This window comes from Marmota marmota, unplaced genomic scaffold (assembly GCF_001458135.2).
Source record: "Marmota marmota marmota unplaced genomic scaffold, marMar, whole genome shotgun sequence".
NCBI classification, from domain to species: Eukaryota; Metazoa; Chordata; class Mammalia; order Rodentia; family Sciuridae; genus Marmota; species Marmota marmota.
The window spans coordinates 1,363,246-1,385,341 of NW_026000093.1; the positions used below are offsets into that span (position 1 = coordinate 1,363,246).

The 22,096-nt window shown below is 43.2% G+C and overlaps 1 protein-coding gene across 1 annotated transcript; it reads right to left on the bottom strand.

The window, feature by feature from the left end:
* Window positions 1–78: 78 nt before the first annotated feature.
* On the bottom strand, window positions 79–1,784 carry LOC107142241 (E3 ubiquitin-protein ligase RNF6-like). The gene is made up of 3 exons (XM_048782837.1): window positions 1,127–1,784; window positions 523–956; window positions 79–90 (listed from the first exon to the last, which is right to left on the bottom strand). The coding sequence occupies exons 1-3, from the start codon at window positions 1,413–1,415 to the stop codon at window positions 79–81; spliced, it is 735 nt and encodes a 244-aa protein (XP_048638794.1). The 5' UTR covers window positions 1,416–1,784.
* Window positions 1,785–22,096: the final 20,312 nt, after the last annotated feature.

Below are 22,096 nucleotides of genomic sequence, written 5' to 3' on the forward strand. Positions count from 1 at the left end.
GGAATTCCGCAGTTGTTCCAAACTCCTTCCTCCACCTCCACGCATCCGAGGCAGATCGGGATTCGGGACACTGTGTACTCACGCCAATTGCTCTCCAGGCCCAGACAGAAAAGTTGGAAGCGGCTTTGGCAGAACCCAACATGCCTGCTCTGTATTGAACTGGTGATTGAGAGCTGCCTAGGCCGGGAAACCTCTCACCCGAGTCTTGAAGAGTGGCGGCTGCACTAATTGCGTTTAAGTAGCCGTCAGGTGCCCACCTTACCCTCCAGAAAGAAATAGAGAGAAAGATGCACCTCAAACAGACATGGGGTGCGTGCACTTACCTCGGTGTAGAATCTCGGTGGGACCTCCAATATGTTACCGCTGTTGACTGGTGACGAGTTCTTGCTTCCCCAATGTTGAAGAATAACACCAAAGAAGCACGCCGAGGCAAGGTCAGAGTAGAAATTAGAAGTTTATTAAAGGACAGCAGAAAAGACTTCTCCCGGAGGAAGAAGGGGACCCAAGAGGTGGAATCCATGCCCGCCCAATTCTATTCCTTAACCTTCCCAGTGTTGAAAGTGATTCTTCAACTAAATTCTGCCCCCTTGAACCAAGCCTTGTCCTTGTAATGGTGGAACTATTACCACTGAAATCCATGGAGGTTTGGCTTCTTGTTCGCCTAGCCACAGGACTAGTTGATCTTTCTTGCCTATTGCTAGTATGATCCCTGCTAATATCTGAAAGTGGAATGCCTGAATAATCTTCTCCATTAATTTCAAATCCTCTATTCTCATGATTTATGTGGATTTCCAGACTAAACCGAAACTCTCCACTGTTTGGGTTTGTTCGACTCACAGCTCTCCAAGTTTGGTTCCCATTTTGTCCACTTCGAGTTGCATTTCCTGTGCGATGAAAGGTGTTCAACCATTCTAGCAGAGAATCTTCATTTGAACTTTCTCGAGGGACTTCTGAGTCTGGCATACAAGAAGCACTCAATAAATGTCAGCTGTTATACATAATAAAATGCATTCTTGGGCTGGGGTTGTGGCTCAGTGGTAGAGCGCTCGCCTAGCATGCAGGAGGCACTGGGTTTGATCCTCAGCACCATATAAATGTAAAATAAAGATATTGTGTCCACCTAAAACTCTGTTATTTGTCCCATTTCTCAAATCAGGCTGCAATGCTAGTTGTTCCTTCACTCCATCTAACCGTTGTTGTAGTTCTTCTGATGTTATTTCTCCAGGGGTGCCTAAAAGATTATGATCTCTCATTAGTTGATAATCTTCATCATTGAGTTCATTAATAAATTGATAATAGGCTTCTTCTCTATAGAGACGCTCTTGCTGCCATCTTCTCTCATTTTCACGATGATTATGGTCTTGAGATGAGGTTTCTTCACTACCGTCACCTGATCTGGATCTAGACAGATTCATCCTGAGAGTCCTGGCTTCCTTATTTTTCTTTCAACAGGCTTTTAATATATGCAATGGTATCCATCCTTCAGCTGTTTGTGTCTTTTTTGAGAGCTGCCCATCTTTCTACGAACTGGGTGGCCGGGTCTCCGGCCCAGAGAAAAATTTGCAGCGGGTGGCTGTCTTCTGGAGAGTCAGAGGCCGTGGCTGGGAGCGGGAGGGACTGCCGCTGCGCCTCCAGAGGCCTCTGTGCTCTCTAATCGTCCACTGAGAGACGCCGGAAGTACGTCCCGCAGCTCGGGGTGGTCCAGCCGAAGGGGAAAATATGAAGAAGGGTCGGTTTCAAGTCTTCTCTCAGTCTCCCACCACCAGGCTGCCCACTCAGCGGAAGGGAGCAGCTCAGCTGCCGGGCCGCACGCAGCTCGCCGGTGCGTCTAGAAACTCCCCATTACTCCTTAATAAAAGGTGGTGAAAAAAAAATTAAAAAAAAAAAAAAAGAAAGGTGGTGAAATTTTACTTCTATAGTGAGGAATAGGCGCAACCGACAACTTGGTAGAGAGTTAAAAAAAAAAAGAAATCATCTACAAAATCAAGAAGAAAGATATTCTGCAGTGATTTTAGTGTATTTGAAACTTCATTAGCAATAATAATCAAAAAGTCTTTACTGGGAAAGTTCCCCATGGGTTTCTCGTACTTCTACAAGTCTTGCCACACATTCCAAGAACGTGAGGCCCCGACTGCTCTTCCGATGGGCCAGTTCTTAGGCTGCTATCTTTGCAGTGAGCAACATCGAGGGAGTGGAGTAAGTTTTCCCTCCAAGATAAAGTGTGGGCTTGCTTATTGTTTGCCATAACAACAGTGGGTTCCCCAAGCTCAGCGTTCCTAAGTTGTGAGCTGAAACTGTTGTGTGTAAAACATCCATTTGGGCCTCTCCGTGTGAATTCTTGGGTTTGGGGGTGAAGGGAACTGGAGTATGCATGCAAATGTTCCTACTGTGTGGCATGGCCTGAGTGATAAAATCCGTGTCTCTGATCCAGGAGTTTCATGTCTTCCACCATCAACCATGGAACATGGGCTGTGTTTGTCAATTTTCTGTCACTACAGTGACATAATTGACATAATTAACTGATAAAGGGAAAGGTATATTTTGGTTCAAAGTTTTGGGGATTTCAGTCTATGACCAACTTGCCCTGTATTGTGGGGGGAGCTGTGGTTAGGCAGCATGTTATGACAGGGATATATGGTGGAGCAAAACTGCTCACCCCATGGCACGGAAGCAAGAGAGAGGGGAAGACACTGGCAGCCCACAGTCCCCTTCAAGTGAACCCCAATCGACCAGAGACTTCTCCCTAGGCCCTACTTCTTAAAGGTTCCACTGTCTCCTAACAGTGACATACTGGGGGCCAAACTCTTAGCACATGGACTTTTGCAGGGATTTTAAGATACAAAATGTAGCACAGGCTAACTTACTAGCTTATCAAGAAGGCAAAAGCAGATCCCAGGGCTCTTCAAAAGTCTGGAAACTTTTGATGATTTTTGTATTTGATTCATTTGCATAAAAATTCCTTTTTAAAAAAATTTACACCCATGTTGTTCTTCAGGGGCGCTTGTCTTCACCACTCACCAGCAGAGGGAGCCCATGCTGATTAATTAGATACAGGCTCCTTCTCCTTGTGTCACAGGTTAGAGCAGCCTGCATGTAAAATCCACTCACAGTTATCATGCTGATGATAACACATGAAGAGGAATTTAGGATATGAAATAGTAGCATTATTTACTTTGGTTTCAGGGCATTAAAGGCAAAACAAATTTTTTTTTTACATTTTCCAAGGGGAACTCCAGGGTTGGAGGAAGTTGGGGAACGTGCCTTCACCAACTTGGAAACAGTCGAACTATTTTCTAAATTGAAGTTGATAGCACTGTATCTCGTGAAAGGAGAAGTCCTGGATAAAACAAGATATCTGCTTTTGGAAATCTAGCATTCTGGTCTTTCCTTTATACCATGTATGATACCGAGAAATGAGAAATTACCTGACATTGATTATGCTTAGAAACTGTAAAATCAAGTGCATAAATGAATACACATACGAATCTCATGTACTTTGCTTTAGTATGTTCGTCTCGACACCCTCACTTATCAAAATTTCAGACTGCATGTAGATAAATCCAGATCTGACTATCAGCCTGAGGCTAGGCTGACTTCCAAAATGAGTTTCAGCATCAGTTTAGAATCTCTTGTTTGTTTATAAAATATAGCTCTTCTCAATTATTTTTTTTCTTCTAGGTGGAAGCACAAAATAAATATATTCATTATAAAAAGGAAAACATTCAATAATTTAAAATTGAATTTTAAGGATTGCCATATAAAAGGAAACCATATTGTTATTAATGATAGAGCTGATGATAGTGAAAAATATTTACATGGGTTTGTTTGAATTTTATTCTGAAACTTCAGAGTTAAATGTATTGTATAGTCATGTTTTTTCACCTCCAAATCTGACTTTTTAACTTCTATGTCACAGTGACGTGGTTTGGTAAAAGTGATCTTTTTACTGGTGTGCTTTTCACTTCATAACTAGTTTTAATTTTTTTTTTTACTTCTTATAATAGGTATTTTGCTTAGAAATACTTTAGAGAATATAAATGTCAGAAGAAAAAGCACACGAATGTTTTTCAAATATAGCCAGTTTTTAAGACAGGCAGTGCTCTTCCAAAATGTTTTGTTAGAGGAAGTGATGTAAGTCAGATCTAATTTTCTCATACAGTGTTATGAGTCAAGAGTTATTTTCTTACACAAAGATTTAATGCCTCAATTTTAAAGGAATACTTTAAATACCATACTGATTTCAACTGTGAATATCGGCTGTGGTACTTTTCTTTCCTTCTCTTTTCTTTCATCTTCATTGTCCCCCTCCTCCTCTTCTCCCTCCTTCTCTTCTCCTTCTCCTCCTCCTCCTCCTCCTCCTCCTCCTCCTCCTCCTTCTTTCAGCACTGGAAATTGTGCTCAGCTACTGAGATACATCCCCAGCCTTTGAGACGGCACTCTCACTAAGTTGCTGAGGTTGGCCTGGAACTTGGGATTCTCCTGCCTCAGCCTTGTGAGTAGCTGGGATTACAAGCATGTGCCACGGCACCTGTCTATTGCTATAGAGTTTTCTGAGGCATAGGTGAATTGATTAAGGATGATCTCCTTAATTCAGAAGTTGGTCACATATTGTTTATTAATAGTTTATGCAAGAGAACACCTGGAATGTGGCAGATAAGACTAGATAATCTCAGTCTAGGAAGTTTAGGAAACCTGGGTGAGACTGACAGGGAAAGAGTAGGAAGTTTGTGGTTCCATGATCCCTGGGCAGCTCTATGACTGGCAGAGGTAGGGATGAATCACAGGAGAGGTGGAAAATCCATAAGGGTGAGTTGTATGCCCCACTAGGAGCAAAGATTTGGCAGCCATCCAATGGCTAGATTGCCTCTGTGGGAGCTTTGAGAACCAGGTAGGAGGTTGCAAAACTGGTGGAGCCCAAGACTAAAGGGCCATTTTGAAAAGTAGAACTGCACCCAGGTGGCAGGTTTGACATCTATGGTCCAGGCTACAGAAACAATCCAGTACTCCGAGGGACTTGGCTACAGTCCCATTTGACCCCAATTCTGTCACCAGCACCATCTGTAGAGTCAAGGGACCTGGAAGAAACCATGCCCATTCATTTCTCTAAGAATGGGCCCCTGACCTTTGTCAGTCTGTGGATCATAAAGCAGCCTGGGACCCAGCTCCAGTCTCTCAACCAGGGTCTGGGAGAGTAATGTTCACCTAAAGAATGGTGGAGTGGGGAAGGGAAGACACTCCCGTGTTTCCTGAGGGCTGGCTCAGTCCTACTGTGGATCCTGAAGCAGCCTTGTGACTTGGCTCCAGCCCTTCTCAGCTATGGTCTGGGGCCAGTCTTGCTCGCTCAGGGGCCTGCCCAGTGACCCAGCAGGAGCCACACCCATCCATGCAATGGAAATATAACATACCAAAACTTGCAGGATGTAGCAAAACCAGTTCTAAGAGTGAAGTTTATACTGATAACTGCCTACATTAAGAAAAAAGAATAATCTAAAATAAATAACCTAACGAACACTTTAAGGAACTAAAAAAAGAACAAACTAAACCTAAAATTATCAGAAGGAGAGAATTAATATAGAGCAGAAATACATGAAATAGAAACTAGGAAAGCATTTGAAAAGACCACAACTAAAAGTTGTATTTTGGAAAGGTCAACAAAATTTTAGTTAGACTAACCAAGGAAAGAGAGAGAGATCAAATAAATAAAATCACAAGGAAGTGAAAAGCTATTATAATGATTCCATGAAAATGACATGCCAACGAACTTGATGATCTAGAATAAACATATACATTCATAGAATCTATCAAGACTGGATAATGAAGAAATAGAAAATCTGAGGTGACCAATAATGAATAAGGAGATTGAAGCAGTAATCAAAATTCTTTCAACTGAGAAAATCCCAGGACCAGATGGCTTTATTGGTAAAGTTTGAAAGCATTTAAAAAAATTATGACAATGCTTTTCAAGATATTTCAAAAGATTGAACAGGATAGAATGCTTTCTAAACTCACTTTATGAGGTCAACATTCTCTGATACTAAATCCAGAAAGAAAACAAAATTATAGGCCAACATTCATGATAAACATAGATGCAAATATCTTTAATAAAACACGAGCAAATTTAATCCAACATTACATTAAAAGGCTCATACACTATGGTAAAGTGAAATTTATCCCGAGGATTTAAGGATGGTTCTACATATGGAAGCCAATTATTATTATATACTACATTAACAGAATGAGGGATAGAAATTACATAATCATCTCAGTAGGTGTAGCCAAAGCACTTGACAGAATTTAACATTCTTTCATGATAAAACTCTTCATAAATTAGGTACAGAAGAAATAAACCTCAGAATAATAAATGTCATGTATGACAGAACTGCATCTACATATTCAGCAGTATGGATTCCATACCATTTGCTCAAAGCTTTTCCTCTAATATCAAGGAAAAGACAAAGATGCCCACTCTCAATACTTTTAAGCATAGTACTGGAAATCCTACCACAGTGATTAGCTAAGAAAAAGAAGTAAAAGTCATACAGATTAGAAACTAAGAAAAAATTATCTCCATTTGCAGATAATATAATCTTATATGTAGGAAACACAAAAGACTCCAGCATAAAACAGTTAAAAACTAATAAATGAATCAGGTCAGGTTGCAGGATACAAGATCAGCATACAAAATACAGTAGTATTTCTATGTATTAACAATGAATACCTAAAAGAAAATAAGTAAACAATTCCAATGACAGTAGCATCAAAAAGAAGAAAATATGGGCTGGGAATGTGGCTCAAGCAGTAGCGCGCTCGCCTGGCATGCATGCAGTCCGGGTTCGATCCTCAGCACCACATACAAACAAAGATGTTGTGTCCACCGAAAACTAAAAACTAAATAAATATTAAAAAAATTCTCTCTCTCTCTCTCTCTCTCTTTAAAAAAAAGAAGAAAATACTTCAGAATAAGTTTAAACAAGGAGGTGAAAGATCTTACCCTGAAAGCTATAAATCACTGATGAGAGAAATTGAAGATAATGCAAATAAATAGAAAGGCATTTCATGTTTGTGAATTGGGAGAAGTAAGATCGTTACAAAATTCTCTAACTTTCCCAAAGTTATCTATTGCTTCCATTAATCCCTGTCAAAATTCCAATGTCGTTTTTCTCAGAAATATGAAAAACAATCCTAAAATGTGTATGGAACCACTAAAGACCCTTAATAGACAAAGCAATCTTAAGGAAGAAGAACAAAGCTGGAGGCTTCACATTTCTTGATTTCAAAATATATTGTAAAGCAATACTAGTCCAAACAGTATGGTACTGGCATAAAGAGGGAGAAAGACATCAATGAAACAAACAAACAAACAAACAAAACAAACAAACAAACAAACAAAAAACCAAAGAAACGAACCAAAACAACAAGAACAACAACAACAACAAAAAGGTGTATGTGAGGTGACAGTGTGCCCAATGGCTTGATTGTGGTAATCACTTAAAATTTTATATGTATATCAAATAATTTGGTTGCATACATAAATATGTATAATTTTAATTTGCCAATTATACCTCAATAAATCTGGGAAAAAGAGAGCACATCATCGGAGGGTGAGGAGAGATTGGTTTTGGCAAGGAACACCCTGAGCGTCCAGACAGCTCTAGCTGTTAAAGGAGGCAGAGGGTCATTGGTTCATTGATGATTTAGGGAATTTCCCTACATTTTTTTTTTTTTTGCACTGGGAATTGAACCCAGGGCCTTGTGCCTCGTAAGTAAGTGCTCTACCACTGATCTACACTGCCAGCTGTCTCTCGAAGACCCTTGACAGGGATGATTGAGGAGGAGAACGGAGCATTCTTCAAATGTGCTTTAAGAAAAATGCCCCGGGTCCTGCACTGTACCTGGCACTCTTACCCTTCTGCAGAGAAGAAAGGTGACCAGTCTCCTGGACTCTCAATGTGATGCATCCAGCTAAACTCAACTGGTGCCTCCACTTAGGGCTGATTACTTCTTGTGTACTAATACTGAGCTGATTAATGTTATATACTATTACACTTTTCTTCTCCACCTCTTTTCTCCCAGATTTCTCATATTTTCCACTTTCCTTATTTTTGTGCGCTCCTCCAAAGATGTTTCCCTGAAAGTAGAAATTGCTTATCAGAAATTCAGCTTTTGTATTTTGTCCCTCGTTACTTTCTGTGGAACATGTGCGCAGAATGTTACAACATTCAGAAAAATGGAGGTGAGAGCAAATGGTATGTTTTTAGGTCATGCCAATGCCTGGGCTTCTGCTGCATCTCAGCCCTTCTTGTAGGTTTATAGAGTACTTTGGGGTCCTTGTCCCAGGGGCAGAAGGAGCTTTTCTTAGGTGTCTCAGGGACAGAGGAAACTGTTCTCTACATTGAGACAGGCAGGCTCTGGTGGCAGTGACACAACTCACTGCAGCAAGCCTGAATTCTTGATGTGGCTCTTTGAAGTCTGACTTGGGTTAGTGCAGTGGCAGGATGGCCAACTGGCTATCGCGAGACGTGCCAGAGAGGGTCTAGTAAAGTCTCTCTCCATGGCCCAGCCACCACGACGGCACTGACCCATAAAAGACATGTCAGGCACCACAGAGTCCTATTCATAAGCTTGTGTTTTTGGAAGAAAGATCCAGAGACTCTAAAAATGAGCAGTGAGACAGTGACATCATAATGATATTTATTATTTCAGGTTAGACTGGCACCTACTAAATCATTATGGCCACAGGTAGGTTTTTCCACTCGAGGGGAGTCTTCTTTTTTCCTCCTAAAGCTGGATTACTGGGAGGCGTGAAGCACGCCCGTTCCCTCAGAGTGCCAGTGTGGGGGAAATAAGACCCAAATGATTCCTGTTTCGTTTTATTTGCACATACTCCCCACCCCTAGTCACTGAGTGGATTAAGTTTTATAGGGCACAGCCTGGGTCAGGCTTACACGCAAACCCTCCTGGCTGCAGCTCCAGCCAGGCACGATCCTGACGTGAGGAACATCTCGGGACATCCTGCCCCCACATGCTCTTTTTAGTACAGAAATTGCAGAAATGACTTAGGTCTTTAGGTCCAAGCTTTAAGGAGCCCTGTTGGCACATATCAATGTGTTTGGAAAACACAACAAAGTTATTAGCATTTTATCAGAGATTAATTTGTCACATTAGCTTAACATAGAAAGGCCTGAAGAAATGAACTGGTGCATTGAAGTGGGAAGGAAGGGAATGGAAAGGAGCCGGCAAAATGGGCTCTCCCTAGGGGCTTCCAGTGTACTAATGCATGTGATGTGCATGTGTGCACATCTGTGTATGTGCATATCTGCATGTGTGTGCACATGTGTGTGTGCACATGTGTGTGTATGCACATGTGCATGTGTGTGTGTATGTGTGTGTGTATATATATATCTGTTTGAATGTGCACACTTGTATGTGTGTGCATAGATGTATGTGACTGTATAGGGTAGTTGAAGTGGGGTGGAAGTGGGTGGAGATGAAAGTTATACCAGGATACAAAATGATTCAGATACACGTTAGGACTTGAGGAATTAAAATATTTTAATATATTTTATATAATGGGGGGCTGGGGATATTGCTCAGTTGATAGAGTGCTTGCCTAGCATGCACAAGGCCCTGGGTTCAATCCCCAGCACAACACATACACACACACACACACACACACACACACACACTCACACAGATATTTTATATAATGGGGGATAAAATTAGCTATACAATTGTAGATTTATATATAAGTCTATATATGTAGATGCACATACTGTATACATATATGCACATGTGTGTGTGTTCATTTCAACCTAAGCCAGAGCCAGAAAGTAAGATAGTTGTTGAGAGACTCTTCTTAATGATCACATGATTACCCAAGTTTCATGTTAGACATGGGAAAATTCCACGGTATTTAGGTATTGATGAAGTCTTCGTATTTTTCCTCCTGTAGTGAAGGTTGGTCTTGACAGGGAGATGCCAGAGAAACACAACTTTATGAACTTGGGAATTGGCTGGAGGCGTGTGTGTGTGTCTTTCTTTCCCCCTAGGGCTGTGGTTTTCCCTGCATTCAGTTTCTTTCCCTGTCTCGCAGCAGCTGCATCATTACACTAACCTGGCGCCTGAAGAGCAGGAGAAATGTATGCTGAGATTAATGATAATGCACTTAAATTTACATAACACGTCAAGTCCAGAAGGATCCCAAAGTACCATGTAAACCTCCTAGAAGGGCTGAGACGCAGCAGCCTTCCTCAGAGACCTCACAGAGCTGGGCAGGTGGAACGGGAAGGCAGCTTGACTTTTGTTTACTAACCATGATAGCTCCAGCAGGGCAACTTTAGACTGGACGGTCAGGAAGGACAAAATGCTCCACCCACTTTGTGTGTGTGTGTGTGTGTGTGTGTGTGTGTGTGTGTGTGGTTATTAAGTAGTACTACAAGTCAGCAACCTAGAAGAAATGGTTTGCCTTCAACTTTGCAGATAAGGATTGGAGACTCAGGATGATGAGACCCTTGTGTACCACACCAGGAGAGAATACAAAGCTCTGCAGGGAGGCCATGCCTGCCAGACCCTTCAGGACCTTCTTCACAGCCATGGGCAAGAGGAGCAGCTGGCAAGGATCCTACCTAGGCTCGTTCCTTGCTCCTCTGCTTCAGGACATGGACCTTTTTGCTGCCTCTCCAATTTACTGAGTCTATTCCACCTTGAAATGTTTTATTGCTGTGCACTCTACCTGGAATTGCTCTTGTTCTTGAAATCACTCTCCCAGATCACTCAGGAGGTCACTGCCTAAATGTTAGTGTGGCAGAAAAGATGTCTCTATTACCTCTGACCTTAGCTGGGTACAGCTAGTCCCCTTAGCTGTGTTCAGATAGCATGTACCTAGCTGAAGTCATATTCCATTTTTATCTATATGCTGTTTATCATCTTTCTCCCCTGATTAAATATGAGCTACATGAATTGGAGCTGTTTCCATCCCTGTCGCATCCATGACCAGACCACGGATGACGAAGTGTGTATGAAATGCCTGCAGCCCTTACATCATTCTCCCACAGGCTGGGTTCTGGGTGTGACTTGGGAGGTCCCTGTCTGCTGGTATTTGGGTGGAGAGCAGCCACAATGTGTCCAGATCTGGACTACGTGGCACCACGTCCAGTGGCTTGTGCAGAGCTAACATTTTGTTAAATTAAGTATGATTTATCTTTGACAGAGGGCTCTGCTTACATTAGGGCATTTCTGATAGAGTAAAGTTTATCTTTTCCTTTTCCCATTCAGAGGGGTTTTGATGTTGTGCTATGGCCCTTGAAATAGCTCAGTGTCTCCAACGTTTTCCTTTGGAAGAATGCTGACTGAGTTGGGGTGGCTCCTCCAAATGGAGGCAGAACTACACAGAACCCATGAATCCCACGACCTTTGGGCAAGAGACATAGAAACATCAGGTGTGAGGAGCTAAGTAGTGCAGTGCAGGTGGAGGGTATTGGCAAGAGCAGGATTTTTCCTGGTGGAGGGAAGAAAGGGACATTTCAGGCAGAGAGAACAGCAAGAGTAGAACCGCAGCAGTCAAACCACCTGTAGATGGGAGCAGAGAGGAGCCATCACTGCTGGAGTCAGAGCCTGGGGAGATGATCTCCACCCTGCCCTGGGATATGATCTCATTGACTCCACAGGACCAGACCTGGACCAGACCTCCCAGGAAAACCAGGGTACTGCAGGGATTGATGCTGGTGATTCATTGAGAGGCAAACCTTTCTTTTGAGTCATTCCTGCATCGATGTTCCAGGACAGTATGTATGTGTGTGATTGCATATGAATATGGGCTGTGTGTGTGAAGGGGGGGTGGCTCAGTCTTCTGGATTAGGAGAACCTGAATTCCTTGCATCCCAGGGGTCTCTGGTAGGTAACTGTGGGGTCTGAGCTGTGGGACTTTCCATCTGACAGTTTTTCTACTCCCTTTGGAATGTCCTGAGTCTCCTGTGCTCTGAAAGGCTATTGCTATTTTTTACATCAAGGAGAAATACACATACGGATATTTCTTAGCCCTGAAGGATCTGACAGTGGCCAAGGGCTGAGTGCAGTGAAGAGCTCTATGCTCCTGTACTAATGCAATTCTTTTTAGCAAAATGATGATGTCCAGGTCCCCTCAGGACAGGGAGAATCCATGCTGGCAGCTGTCCATGGGAGGAGGTTGTGCTGGATCAGGGACCTGAGACTCACCTAGAGAGGACGGGCATTGGCAAGTACCTGGCTGAGGGTTTGTGTGTGACCCTAGGTGGCTCCCTCTACATGCATGCATTTAGTCCTGTACTAGGCCAACCCCCTGACCTGCTAACCTTGGATCTGAGCTGAGCTTACAGTTACAACACATCCTCTCTGTTAAATAAAGGTATATTTTAATTACTTTGGTCAAAGTGATAATGGTTCTAGTAAGAAAGCTCTGTGTGCTTTTTAAATCAAGCTTCTCTCTTCTCTGGGCTTAGCTGTTATGCTTATTATCCTGGACAAGGTGCTCCTGAGGCTTGACTGGGTGGCAGTATGCTGGTACTCATAACTCACTCAGGCCATAACCTCTCCACTAGTTGTTCTCAGCACTCAGTAACTGGGAGGAAGTGACCTGAGATCCATGAGAAGGATAAACTTTGTCTCTCTACTCACTCATTGATAACCTGGAAGGGTAGATCTAAAGGGAAACACTTTGTTGGTCTTCTCTTTAGTTAAGCAAGTGAATTCTTTAAGTTTTGTCACAAGGAAATAAAAACAGGTTCTTACCATTTTATTATGATTAGTTTGATGTGCGCATTGCAGGTGCACTTGTAACTAAGACTCACAGACCAGTAGTAAGCTTTACAATGACTTAAAAAATAATTCCTGGTAGCAAGTGCGGGATGCTGCCAGTTGTTGGGTAGAATGGGAAAGCACCATTCTCCCATTTGAATGTTCCACAGTGAAACTCTCTCTCCCATAAGACGGATGACCATCAAAACCAAGATCAAGCATGAATAGGTCAGTTCATAGATGCAAATTCAAGCCTTCCCTGTGATATTACTTTGTTGAGTACAGATGTAGGCATTTCATAGCTCTCTGCATGATTTTCCCTCTGATTTTAATATGCCAAATATGCATAAGCCACATTATGAGCTAGTAGTTAAAAAATGGGGTTTCTGCATTTCTCTACTCTCCTACGTTGGAATTATAAACTCTGTGGTGAATATTCTCATCCATATGGAGAAATATCAAGAATCCTCCATGTGCTAACTGGGAAAAATGTATCTAAACTTTCTGGCACACGTAAGTTATAAATCTCTTTGGAAATGCAGACTGTGTGAAGTTTCGCACTTAGAAGTTCCAAAAATTCTATTTCTGCATTTTTATTCAATATTGTGACTTTGTCAAAGCTCAAGGTACACCCTCCCTCCTTATCTCCGCCAGATTCCTGGCAACTTCAATTGCACTTGGAAATGCTGGCCAGTATAGGGAGGAGTCCCCCACATTACAAAATGCAATACTTGTCATCCGAGAAAAATGAAGCCCCCCCCCCCCCCTCACCCGATGACGGATAGCTCATCATCTCCTATACGTGCTTTATTAGCGGCAGATTCCTTCCTGTGTGGTTGTCTCTGACTTGCCCGTGCCTGTGCGCTGACTCTCACCCCTCGGACCTGCTCCTGGAGCCCACACCCACCTGTTTCAGCGGAAGGTTCTCTGCCTCCGGCGAAGCTTATTTTGGCAGGCAAGCTATTCGAGGAAAATGCCAAACCAGGTTTGTCAGTGCGAAAGACAAAGGTGTAAATACGGGGCCATAGCAGCCTTTTCTGAAGAGTCTTAGGAAATTCTTCGTCTGTCAAGGCTACCGTGGCATGGGTTTGGAACCCGCCCCCTCCTCCCAATCCATCCACCTTGCGTGTCTATGGTTAGATACCACCTAGAGCCACTAGATGTCACCGCCTCCAGCCTGTTTCTCGACCTGCTGATCCTGCTGGGAGCCCGGGAGCTAGCGAGGCAATTTCAACGTGGAGAGTCCTACAGCGAGCCTTGTCCTAGACCGATCCTTGACCACGTGGAAAAATCCAGCTGAACCGAGCAGCCAAAGGGCACTCACCTTGTGGTGCCACCTTCTGGTGCTGGGCGCCGGATGGGAAGGGCATACAGAGAACAGCGCCCGGCCGGTGGCTGTGGCTGGGTCCTGCGCCACCTTCCCTCACGTGTGCTCTTTGCGCGCGGGGCTCTGGGTCAGCCACCACACCCACGATTCCTGCCTGCCTGTTTCCACTTTGCAGGCAAGAAAGTGGAGTGAGGGAGAGAGCCCCCGTGACAGGCACAGGAACTGGGCCGTTTCCCCAGATCAGGGAGAGCCTGTGCGGTGGCCACCGAGGAGGGGCTGGCTCCATGCAGGCTGCGGATGAGGGAACCAGCCAGGTCCCCCAGGGAAGCCTCAGAATCCATAACTAATGCTACACAACTGCGGGAGACACGTGGCCCACAGGAACATCTCCAAGTCACTAGTGGAAGGACCCATGTTTCCACACGTTTCTCTGGGGACAGAGATGGCACCTCAGGGAAGAGGGACACGTGCTTGCCTAGATGGTCATATGATTGGAATTGTCCAGGGCTTTAAATTTATTTTTCAGATAATGATTCTACGTTTCTTGATTCAATTCCTCTCTCTCTCTCTCTCTCTCTTTTGGGTAGTGTTTCAGTTTTAATATTCACTGCTGTTGCATATAATCAAACCCATCTGCAGTTTCATATTGGAAGTGATAATTATTTGTGTAGGAGGGACAAAAAAATCTAAATTAGTCCATCTATTATACCCCAACCACAGCGAGAGGGCTAAGAGCCCTTTAGTGTATCTACAAGAAAAAGGAGTAGCAGGTTCCACATTCTTATTTGTACAGAGACGCTCAAGAGCGTTTGTTCCTGGGGGAAATTCTTCCTGTGGATGGGATCTGAGAGTGGTTGATTTTCTATTTTTGAACTCTGGGATGATGAGGAAAAGCCTGTCAGCATCCTACAGAGAACAGTGTGTCTGTCTCCCTTGGGAGTGAGCATCTTTGCTATGGGGGAAGGTGGTCATTTTCTTTTCCCTGATTAGCGGGTTCCTGGGTGAATAAGAATTCTTTATATTATGGGGACATTTGGACAGATTCCATTTTTGCTGTTTCAACTTGAAGGAATTAGCTGGATGACAGGAATCAAGGGTTTACTTACACCTAGTATTTGGGCTGTGGCTAATATGGCTCTAAGTGAGGTGTGGAGAGACCCATACACTCAGAGACACACCGTGCACAAAGACAGATACCGGGATACTGGAGGTGTGTGTCATGGCCCTGGGCAAAGTGCCTTATATAGTCCATACAATGGGGAGCAATTCCACAGAGGAAAAGGCTGGTGAAACAAATTCTGTTGTGCCAGATTCTCAAACTAAACCTGGGATTCATTCAGCAAACATGGGGCCTGATGCTGGAGACACATCAGTGAACAAAACAGACAAAAATCACAAGATGTCTGAAGCATAACTTCTGGTCGAAAGAGACACAGAAAGAAGTAAATGATGTGGTCTGTGGATTAGATGAGAAGTACCAAGGAGAAAATAAAGGAGGAGATGTGGAGAGAGAGTCCAGGGTGGTCAGGGAGTCCTGATGAGAAAATGACACGAGAAGAGAGGTGTGGGGAATGTGAGGGAGCAGTAACAGAGATGGCAGGGGACAGCGTCCAGACCATAGGTCCCGAGGCAGGAGTCTGCTGGTGTTTTTCCAGAACAGTGAGGCGTCTGTGTGGCTGTAGAACTGGCCAGGAAGAGAGCTGAGATGGATCAAGAGTGCTGGGGGCACACTCAGTGAGCTTGGAGTCACTGGAAACACTCTGGCTGTCACCCTGGGTAAGAGAGGTTTGAGGGCAGGAAAGTTGGGCTTTTGACTTTTGTTTGGAAAGGTTAAAGGGGGCTAGGGTGGAACAGATATGGATGAGGAGGCAGTTGCCGTGATCCAGGTGAGAAACCGGATAGTTAAACCTGGGAGACAACAGGGAGAGAAGCGGTCAGTTTCCAAGTACATTTGTTTTTTTTTTTAAATTTTTGTTTGTTCTTTTTAGTTATACATGACAGTAGAATCTATTTTGATATATTTATAAAAACATGAAATATATCATATTCTAATTAGGATCCCCATCTTATGGATGTACACGGTGTGGAGTTTCATTGTGGTGTTTTCTTTTCTTTTCTTTTTTAATATTTATTTTTTAGTTTTCAGTGGACACAACATCTTATTTTTTTATTTTTATGTGGTGCTGAGGATTGAACCCAGCGCCCCACACATGCCAGGCAAGCGCGCTACTGCTTGAGCCACATCCCCAGCCCACATTGTGGTGTTTTCATATATGTACATAGGAAAATTATATCAGATTCATTCCATTGTCTTTCCTATGTCTAACCCCACCATCCCTTCATTTCTCTTTGTCTGACCCACTGAACTTCTATTCTTCTCCCCCTGCCCCCTTGTTGTGTGTTAGCATCTACATATCAGAGAGAACATTCAACCTTTGGTTTTCTGGGATTGGCTTATTTCACTTAGCGTAACAGTCTCCAGATTTGTTCACTTATCAGTGAATGTCATAAAGTCATTCTTCTTTATGGCTGAGTAATATTCCATTGTGTGTATATAACACCTTTTCTTTATCCATTCATCTGTTGAAGGGCACCTAGATTGGTTCCATAGCTTAGCTATTGTGAATTGTGCTGCTCTAAACATTGATGTGGCTGCATCACTGTAGTATGCTGATTTTAATTCCTTTGGATAAATAGTGAAGAGTGATATAGCTAGATCAAATGATGGTACCATTCTTAAGTTTCTTAAGGAATATCCGTACTGCTTACCAGAGTAGTTGCTGTAATCTGCAGTCCCACCAACAATGCATGTGTACCTTTTTCCCCACATCCTCGCCAACATTTATTGCTATTTGTATTCTTGATATCTGCCATTCTGACTGGAGTGAGGTGAAATCTCAGTGCAATTTTATTTTAAGAAATTTTAATTTTTTTTTAGTTATACATGATAGTAGAGTCTGTTTTGGAATATTTATACAAACAAGGAGTGTATATTATTCTAATCAGGATCCAATCTTGTGGACATACCTGATGTTGAAATTCACTGTGGTGAACACATAGTCCATTACTGGTCATCTGAAACTGGCTCAAGAGGGAGGGAAGGTTGTTAAATACCACCTGGGAGCTAAACCATTGGTGAGTTGAAATCACCAAGTTGGGACTCTTCACACCATGGACATCGACGAACAGGATGCATCTGAGCTCTTTCCTTTTGTGGATCTGGATTCTCAACACATCCTGGATGTGAGAGGAGGGGCAGGGATGGCCCTGGGCAGAGCTGCTCTTACTGGTGGAATAATTTTGTCTTCAGGCTCAGGCCTGCGGTTCATTTCCTGCTATTTGGTGTTTTCTGATATCTTTATTGGAGGGTAGTTTTGCACTGAGTGATCAACTTTCTATTCAGGTTGATCATATCTATTTCATACCTCTCCTGGAGAAAATAGGTATGAACCCTGTCATAGGGTTAAAAATAACCATGTATTTCAGGTCCAAAGTCTATCTTCTTGAAATGATAGCTGCAGTCTGGGCCATAGTTCTTTAGTGGAATCAGGCAAACTTGAGCTTATGCGGGACCCTTGGGGGGAGGTACTTCTGAGAGCTCTTTTGTTTAAATATATGTCCTTTTAAACCTTCTCCTCCAGGCCTATTCTCCCAACTGTCTTTCACTCTATCCTAATCTGTACCTCCTTGGGATGACAATGAATTGAACACTAGGCTCTCTAACCTTTTTTAAAAAAAATAACACACACAGGATACCCCAAAGTTCAAGGGGGAAGATTTGGCATTGTCTGATTTTGAACTAGGACATATTTGGTTTACCACTTATCTTCCTTGATGTCATGAACATCTGAGGTTAAATTTCAGTAAGAATTGGGTCATGCCCAGGTCATACGTGGTGGGCACTCTGTAGCGTCAAGGAAACATCCTGCTGCCCTTTAGAGTGGGCAGAGCTAGAGTAATTTGGGAGTGCACAGATCTTCCTGTTGGGGCTCACAAAGGCACACTGGAAATTTTATAAGAACTGATTTTTTTCTGTGAATTTTTCCAGTACTTTCACCTACTACATGGGCTGGCACAGACAGTCCACATCCATGGGCCTGGGTCGTTCCAACTGGGAACAGGGAGCTCAGAGGTGCGAGCCTGCAGTGAGGGCTGAGGCAAGCAGGCGTCCAGGTCCTGGAGCCAGGAAGTCCCGGCACCGGTCCCCGTCTGGCCTCGACTCTTTTGGATGGGAAAGGCTGTGGTGGACTCTCAGCCTCACTGGGAACTTTATAGGGATTCACTACTGGGAGGCCAGGCTCTGCCCTTTGGCTGGAGCCGCAGCTGCAGATTCTCCTTCTCAGATGGGGCACTCCCTGAGGCCTGTGCTGTGGGACTGAGGCCTCTTGGCTGGGCCCCACAGCTTTGGATATCAGCCAACCTGGGTTTGTGTCTTTCTCTTATATAGGCTTCTTCTGTGGCCCTGATATGTGACTTAAGCACAGCATGGGATTTGCTTCCTCATGGGCAGGAGAGGGGTGACAGAACTTTTAAGGTGAACATTTAGAGCAATGGTGCTTGCAGGATCTCAGCAAGGAGTGTTTGGGCATGTGTGGGGAACATCACTGATGTTCCTAAGCTACTAATGCTACTACTGCACAACACAGGGTGGCACCTGCTTCTGCTGCCATCAGCAGAGAAGGCAATGCCACAGTGGGATGGAGCAAAAGGAATAGAATTCCCAGTTTATGTGCAATTGAACATGGCTGTGTTTGAATGCAGAGGATGGGAAGACCAAGGAGGGCCAGATCTCTCTCTCTCTCTCTCTCTCTCTCACACACACACACACACCCCACATACACAGTGACTTCTGTAAAACCAGGAGGTTGACATAGATAATGGTGAAGCCCCACTCCCATGTAGATTCTGAATAGACACAGGATAGCTGGTCAAAGGTCCCTTCCCATGGGACAAATGGGTGGATGCATCCCCTGAGAAGCCAGCTGTAATTGAGTCCCAGTGGAGAGTGCATTCCAGATGGGGATGGCTGCAGAAGAGACTGGATTCTGAGCAGCACAGACATGAGGAGACAGTGGTCCTGTCTTGTCCATTGGGCCAGCAGGGACTGGTCCTCAGATGGTCCTAACAGTAGGCCCAGTCTTGGCATGCAGTCATCCCCAGCCCACTCAAGTAAAGATTCAGGGCCAAATGGAAATTTGCTGCTGAGCTTCACTGACCTGAACGGATGCAAAGACTGAGAAAAATGGGTTCCACCAAAGAAGAGAGAGACATATGTCAACTGTACCCTCTTCTTCTCTCAGCAGGCCTTCTGTGTTGTATGTACCACAGTATGCTCATTATATGTGTCAACTTGACTGGACCAGGGGCTGCCCAGATATTTAGTTCAGTTGTGTCTTTGAGGGTGCTGTTGGTGAAGTTAACATTTGAGTCAGTAGACTGAGTAAAGCAGATTGCTCTCCCAATGTGTGTGTGTGTGTGTGTGTGTGTGTGTGTGTGCCCCACCCAACGAGTTTAAGGTCCGAATAGAATGAAAGGCTGGCCTACCACACTGAGAGAATTCTCCTGCCTCGAGACCTTCCTCTAGGGAAATTGGGACTTCACCTCTCCCTAGTTCCATGGTAGTTTCCAGATTTTGGACTCAAGCTGGAACATCAACTGTACAGATTTTGGACTTGCCAGTTTTCATGATCACATAAGCCAGTAAATCTTTCCCTCTCTTTCTCTTCATACAGTCATCCCTCGGTATGGGAGGAGGGTTGTCTCCAGGACACCCCACGAATATACAAATCCACAGATGCTCTGGTCCCTGATATAAAATAACATAGTATTTGCCTATAACCTACAGTGTGTTCTGCATACTTCAAATCCCTTCTAGATTACTTACAATACCTTATACAACATAAATGCTGTGTAAGTAGTTATCATACTATATTGTTTAGGGAAGCATGCTCAGAAAAGCCTGTGCATGTTCAGAGAGGATACAATCTTTCACCCAAATATTTTTTCCATTCATGATTGGTTGAATCCACAGGTGGGGAACCTGAGGATATAGAAGGTCAACTTCATATCTATATCTACATCTGTATCACCATCCATATCTATATCATCATCTATATCCACGTCTGTGTCCATTATTAACATCTATTAATAAGATATAAAAGAATATAAATTCCACTGGTTCTGGGGAACTTTGGGTAATACACAAAGCATCTGACTACCTCACTCTGAGTTGTCTCTTATTAGGAGGAGATCCGATCAGTTGTTTCTGTGAAGGAGTGTCTGGAAGGCTCAGGGAGTGTCTTCATGCTTCTATTAAAGAAATGAGCAACCAGAAGAAGTAACTGCATGAGTGAAATCTAGGAGTTCTGTGGATTCTGGGGGTAGAGCAAAAATGCTCTTCCACAGAGATTAGGAAAGAGATTGGACACAAGGCCAATACCTCACAAAGTCTCCTTTTCCCATTACCCACACTGACTGTTCAGAACAAATAAATCCAGGGAGGTTGTAGGTATAAATAAACTAATTCACGCGCACATTTTCAAGGGTTTTGAAAAGAAAGATGCTGGAGAAATATTTAGTATTATTGCCATGATTATTTCTGGGTTTAATTCTCCCTATAAAGAAAATGAGGAATGGGGTTCTATGACCTATGTGTTTTTGGCAAAAAATGTTTAATATTTCCCCCCTGGCTCAAATTGAAAAAATCTTTCATAATTCTCAGGTCAGACATATAAATATTCCAAACAAAAGCCTCATTAGTTCTACCCACTCCACCATCTATTGAGTTAAGACTGGCTAATCCAGAAGTTGACACAGTTAAATGAAAAGGTTCATTTGGAACTGTTAACACCTTGCAGTAACACCTTGCACTTATACAGGACCTTTCATGGTGAAGCACTGCAAAGTGCTCAGCAGACAGTGTATAAATAGAAACACCTCCCCCACCACCAAAGGTAGCCTTCTTCCAAGGCACAATAGGGCCCAAACACCACCCTGGCATTTTTGTTGTAAGAGAAAATTGCAGAATGTTTTCTACATTTTGAACTGAGTTTATTTTCCCCCCATCAATTGATTCTGATACTCTGTTATCAACTGGTTATTCAATGATTCAAACCAAATATGACACTAACCATTCCACATTAGCCCAGACCCCACTGAGTAGGAGCCAACCATCATTTCAGGCACCAGTCTCAGGCAGAAGAGCATCAGGTTGCCCATGATTTTGTCCAGTTTGGCTACAAATTGGGAATTCCAATGATGTACTCATCAGGTTTGATAATATGCTGTAATTAAGTTCGGTTGCTCACAGAACTCAAGGAAAATTTTACTTACCATGACAAGTTTACTATAAAGGATACAATTCAGAAATAGCCAAATGAAAAGAAGCACAGGAAAAAGTATAAAGGAGGGGTGAATGAAACTCCTATGCCCTTTTTGGGGATACCAACCTCCTAGCACCTTGATGTATTAAACGACTCATTGCTTAGGATTTTTATAAGAATTCCATTATATAAGCATGGTTGAATCATTGGCCCTTGGTAAATGAACTCAGTTTTCCCAGAAGTCAGAGTGTGGGTTGAAAGTTCCAATCCTCTAATCACATGGTTGGTTCCCCTGGCAATCAGCAGCCAACTAAAAGCTACTTAGGGGCTCACTGAGAGTCATTATTATAACTCAGGGATGGTTGAAAGGGGCTTGTTATGGATAGCAAAATGCTCCTCTCATCCCTAACATTCATGGAATTTCAAGAGTTTGGGGAGCTCTGTGCTAAGATTTGGGGAAAATGCCCAAACATATATTACACATCGTACCACACATATTACAGGATATTTCATTTGACCAGTGCTGGTCATATTGGAATGAAACCATGGTACTGCTCTGAGCATTTTACTTCTCATGGAAGAATTTCTGGGAGATATGAGATGGCTGTTTCACATTATCTCATTCCATGGAACATACCTTCTACATGAACACTAAGAGAATTTTTGTGATGATGAA